Here is a 6000-nt window from a genome sequence, read left to right on the forward strand (position 1 = left end):
CACAGCAATGCTGGATCCTTAACCCACTGAGCAAGGCCAGGGATCAAACCTGAGTCCTCACCGATGCTAGTCAGGTTCGTTACTTCTGAGTCACAGGCAGTCACTCCCATGATTTTACTTCTTTTTCCCCAGAGTAAGGTGCAAGTTCTGATATTCTTTTGTAATGCTGAGCAGTTGGAATGGGATGGGTTTGGTCCTTGATATTATTCATTCATGACTGGGTCCACTGAGACCTCTGTCCCAGGAGTACCACCTAATCCTACACATGTTATCTTGGAGATGGTTCTTATTCCTGTGTGTATATGGCCTTCTCCACCACTTCTCCCTGCTGGGGGATTTAAGAATCATTGTTGTGTCTCCCTCTCTTTTTTTTTTTTTTCAAGGTTTGCCAAAGGCCAGTCTGCCAAAGTGGTTTTAGGAGCACATTCTCTCTCAAAGAATGAGGCCTCCAAACAAACGTTTGAGATTAAAAAATTCATACCATTTCCAAGATTCACATCAGATCCTAAATCGAATGATATTATGCTGGTTGAGGTATGTAACACTGCCTTCCTTCAATTTCTTGAACATTTTTATATCACGTAGTTTAGCTGTTAAATCATCTACACAAAAGCATTTTGTTAGCATTCTCCCCCAGTTTGAGATGATTGTGACATACTCTATAAAGGTCGATTTTATTCCATTTACTGCCTTGAAGAAACAAGAATTTATCACAAATGCATCTGGGCTGTGTTTATCTAAGGAAAAATAGCTCTGATGCTCACATATGAGGGAGGAGAAAATCCCAACAGGCCCAAGGATCCACGCTGAAAGCTTTTTTCCCCAAATGCTTTTATCATTGGCAAGTAAAAAATACAAGTCACTTATACAATAGAGCCAACCAAGTGACTTCAGGGACACAGAAGTGAGTTACAGCTTAGTCTAGACCATACCTCGTCTAGTCCAAACTTAGTCTAGACCATACTCAAGGGTCCTATCCAGCAGGAAATAGCCCAGCCCTCAAAGTCATGACCTATGGATGTTATTCCACAAAAAAAACCATCCAATGCAGAGCAAAGGCCAGTTTGCTCAAGACTGGGCAAAATTCCTGCTCTGTATAAGCTCCCTCCCAAGCATCACTGAGCTCTAACAGGAATGAAGAGCATGTTTAGCAAAGCAACAACCACAGATGCAGCTGTGGGCTACCACCAAAGTAGATTCAAAAAGAGGGACGCCCTCCTGAAACAGAGGGACCACACATACATCGCTCAGGCTAATAACAAAATACTACTGGGGACAAATGATAATTTATTCTCTTTTCAATCTGTCAGCTCCGCAAGGCCGCAAAACTCAACAACCATATCCAACTGCTTCACCCAAGATCCAAAAATGATATTAGAGCTGGAACAAAATGCCAGGTTATTGGCTGGGGAGCCACTGACCCAGATTGTTTAAGCCCCTCTGACACCCTACGAGAAGTCACTGTTACTGTCATAAGTCGAAAAGTTTGCAACAGCCGAAGTTATTACAACCATGACCCGATTATAACTAAAACCATGCTATGTGCAGGAGACACCAGAGGCCAGAAGGATTCCTGCCAGGTAAGAACCTCTCACTCAAACAGGCATTTCAGGGTGCTGAGCTCCCTGAAATTTTGCACACTCACACAGAGGAGGAAAGGTGTGTAGAACACAGTATCACAACTCCAAAAAGCTGGGCTCCCTTTCTGCACAGCGTTCTCTATTCTTTCTCATGAGAGCGTGCCTAACACATAAACAAGACTCATTGAGTGTTTGTTCATCAGGATAATTGACTCTATCTGATAACTGTTTTTTTACTTTAAATTTTATTGAGCATAGCTGACTTACACTGCTGTGTTAGCTTCAGGTGTAAGGCAAAATGAACCATATATCTGATACTTTTACAGGCCCTTTCTGCGGGGTATTACCATCCTTAGAAAACCTACCAACTCTGAGGTCACTAGTGGTGATTAGAAGATAACATCTCAAAACCAACAAACAGAAAGAACTCACCTTTTAAATTAATCAATGTAGAGGTCTTATAAGACTCAAATGCAAGAAGCTCAAATATATATTGTGTTTCTTAAGTAATGTTGACTGACTAAAAGGAAAACAGTCATATTTTCAAAATCTTTTGTTTCCTGAGGTAGTCAAATAAATAATAAACAAGTGATCATGTTTACAAGTGATGACGGTTACCTAGCACAGAAGTATTACTAATTAAAAAAAAAACCACAATATTCAGGAGTTTCCATTGTGGATCATTGGGTTCAGGACTGGATGACATCTCCATGAGGATATGGGTTCAATCCCTGGCCTCGCGAAGTGGGTTAAGGATCCAGTGTTGCAGCAAGCCGAGGCATGGGTCACAGATGTGGCTCGGATCCTGCGTTGCTGTGGCTGTGGTGTAGGCCTCAGTTGCAGCTCTGATTCATCCCCTAGCCTGGGAACTTCCATATGCTGAAGGTATAATTGTAAAAAGAAAAACAAATAAATTAAATTTTTAAAAAATTTAAAAATACAATATTCACATCATACTGTATTAAACATTATTGAGAGGAGGGTGTGATGATTTCAAAGATCGTGTATAACTGCAGTGCCCATGATTGCCATCCTGCTAAGCCTCTATTTTCACAGCCAACCAAGTACAAAGTACTGCAGTTTTCCATGTGAAGGGCAGCAGAGGCAAAGACTGCTCTTCAGATTTGAAAGTCTGCTCCTAATCTAAAAGGCCAGGCTGCCCTCTCTATCATCTTGTCACTCTCCTTGACAGGATTTTAGTTATATGTTTTGTTGCCAGAGTGAGTCCTCGAGAATCAATTCATTGAGTAAATATTGACTAGGTTTTGGGTATGTGCAAAGCCCCATGTTCAATTATATGAGGTGCAAAAATGGGAATAAAGTAACAGAGAAGGTAAAGTCCCTGCCACCAGCCAAGACATTTACTCTAACACATTGCTCTTTTCTCCCAGTCTCAATCACAGCTATATTTCAGAGCACCAAAAATCATGATTTTAAAAATTTACTTTATTTCAATGGGTCATTTCAAACTTTATGCCTACTCATTGCTTAATGAATAAAGCCCAACAGTTACTGATTACCAAAGGGTGTATGTATACAGAGCCTTAGACAGAGACGGGGACATGGACAAAGAGAGGCAGATAAACAGATGCAAAGAACCATGGTCCTGGACAGAGACGGAGACACGGAGAACCTACACACTGAGTCAGGGGCTGTAGCGGACATTCAGCAGGACATAAAGGAACCAAAGACCCAGATAATAATCCTTCCAGTAATTAACAATTGGTGGTAGGAAAAGTTCAACAGCTTCTTATCTGCTCATTGTCTTCATTCCAGGGTGATTCAGGTGGCCCCTTGGTCTGCAAAGGTGCTTTCAATGCTTTAGTCTCTGGAGGTCGTAAATGTGGTGACGCCAGGAAACCTGGAATCTACATCCTATTATCCCGGAAATACCAGACTTGGATCAAAAGCAAGCTGGCCCCATCTCATCAAAACTAAGACCACAGATGATTTTCTTGGCTCTACCAGTTCCTTGGTTTTTTGGTTTGGGTTTTGTTTCATAATATGTTCTATAGGCCAACTTATCTTCAGAGGTAGTAGCTGAATGTGGTTCAAGTGGAGCACAGTTAGGATCCAATCCTGACCACTCAGGACTGATTTTGTTAAGGAAGAAAGTTCTCTTTCACATGTACCACTTATGTATTTCTACTATGCTGATTTTATTCTGAATAAAAATTAGAAAACTATCTGTTTGTCTTTTATGGAAAAACAAGGCACAGCAAACAATATATCCCCCTACTCCACTCAACTCCTCCCCCTGCCAAAAGGGGCAAAAAGGTGATTAAACCAGACAGTTACAGCATCTCCTTCAGCCAGATTTATGTTGCAATTTCTGCTAGAAACATCAAATTCAAACACCCCAACTCAAGCTTGCATGGCAGGTTAACAATCCAGCATTGCTACTTCAACAGCTTGGGTTTCTGCTTTGGAGTGGTTTGATCCCTGGCCGGGAATTTTCACATGCAGCAGGCGTACCCAAAAAGGAAAAAAGAAAGAACCATCAAAGTTTATTCAAAAATTTAGGATACTACTTATTATTTATTTATGTCACATTTTGTTCCAAACAGAATTTAAAGCAACATACAAAAATATCTGCAATAAAACAAAATATAAAGTAAAAATAATTTTTTCTCAAAAAATTAGAAATGGAAATACCATGTGATCCAGCATTTCCACTTTTGGATATTTATCTGCAGAAAATGAAAACACTAACTCTAAAAGACATATGCACCCTAATGTTCATTGCAGAACTATTTACACTAACCAAGATAAGGAAACAACTTGTGTCTACTGATGGATGATGGATAAATAAATTGTGGTACACACACGCACATACACACACGCACACACCCCCATACACACACGCACACACACACCACAAAGGAATATTATTTAGCCACAAAAAAGAAAGAAATATATTGCCATTTGCAAAAACATGGATGGACCTCAAGAGTATTATGCTAAGTGAAATAAGTCAGACAGAGAAAGGCAAATACCATATGATGTATCTTATATGTGGAATCTTTTTTTTAAATCTCATAGACAAAGAGATCAGATTGATGAATGCCAGAGTAGGGGGTGAGGAGTGGGAAAAATGGGTGGAGAGGGTCAAAAGATTAATTAATTGCCTAATCAATTAATATAAACAATAATTTGGTGAAGAAATTGAGGCAAGGAGGGAATAAGAGTAAGAAAGAGAAGATGAAGAAAGCAGTGTTGTGAATACCCAATGTACCAAAATTTTCCCGCTACACTGTTGCTAGAAGGAGATATTTGGCCCTGTGCTTCACTTGAGTCAATACAAAAAGATTTACACAATTACTTATATGAATTACTGTATCCAGGAAATAAAAATAAACTATTTTCCCAGAAAGAGAGCCCCTGGTGCTGGAACTGAAACTAAACAGAGCTTGCTTCCATGATCCTCTTAAGAAGGACACTGTGCCATGGTTCCTAGGTCTCTACCAACTGTATCAGGATCACTTGAGAAGATTTCTAGAATACAGATTGTTCTGATTCCTTGCCCAGAAATTCAGATTGAATAGGTTTGAGGTGGGCCCAGAAATCTGCATTGTTTAACAGCAATTTAGTTGGTTCCGTTAAATGGACAAACCCAAAAGCCACTGATAATGAACACCCTTAATAACATCTTACAAAAAAGAACAATATGTGTCATGCTTTAACAAATCCTTCAGTTTGAACTGATGGCTGAAGACCTAAGTGCAATTCAGTAGGTGCACTTGAGGGGCTCAGCTGTCTCTGACTGTAGTGGTTCAGTGATAGCAACAATTTCTAATTTGAGTGGGTAGTGGCAGAGGATGGGAACCTTATTCAGGCTTCTCTTTCCACGGTCAGAAAACGAAAGGGTTCATCTCAGTCTTTATATTTAATTTGGGTTTTAGAAGATAAACAGTGCTCATTTCCAGGTGGAACCATTGATTTTTTTTTTACTTTCATCCAGAAATGGATTCTTTTACGTTGGTTTGTTTTCATGGTTCTTAGAAACCATTAACCAGCACTACTGCACTATGAATATTTAGCCAAATGGAAGCATTGTGTTAAAAAGCAACCTAATAAAATTATAGAACTGCTTTGAAAATAAAGGAGTAAAAAACGGTTCTCTAAATATTCCATTTTGTGTCATTTTGATTCATTAAAAATACATGATTAGGACCCAGAAACCCTAGACTATGTATTATAAGAAGAAAAGGGGTGGGAGAGAATTGTAGAAACTCTGGACTCACTATCAAAAAAAGTAATTATCTCATCTAAATTTCAAATCCATGGAACATGTGTCGTTAAGTCTCTTTAGTGTAACAAAAAGACTTGCAATTTCCTCTGATTGCAGTTGGTGACTATCCTGAAAATTTGTCACTAAAACCTGAGAGTTGTGTTTTGCTTTTAGGCTCCATGCTGTTAA

General features: G+C 39.4%; 1 protein-coding gene across 2 annotated transcripts in view; it reads left to right on the forward strand.

The window, feature by feature from the left end:
* The window catches only part of GZMK (granzyme K), a 113681-nt gene extending 109915 nt beyond the window's left edge, over positions 1 to 3766 (forward strand). Inside the window, exons 6-8 of one of the 2 annotated variants that reach the window (XM_085001527.1) lie at positions 384 to 534; positions 1311 to 1580; positions 3357 to 3766. In XM_085001527.1, coding sequence (XP_084857653.1) covers positions 384 to 534; positions 1311 to 1580; positions 3357 to 3518 — 583 coding nt within the window. In that variant the 3' untranslated portion in view covers positions 3519 to 3766. 2 annotated transcript variants of the gene reach the window in all.
* Positions 3767 to 6000: the final 2234 nt, after the last annotated feature.

Source organism: Sus scrofa, chromosome 16 (assembly GCF_054392235.1).
Source record: "Sus scrofa isolate SSC_HxYL_T2T_F1_AM1 chromosome 16, Sscrofa_HxYL_maternal_Yorkshire_Landrace_v2.0, whole genome shotgun sequence".
Classification (NCBI taxonomy): Eukaryota; Metazoa; Chordata; class Mammalia; order Artiodactyla; family Suidae; genus Sus; species Sus scrofa.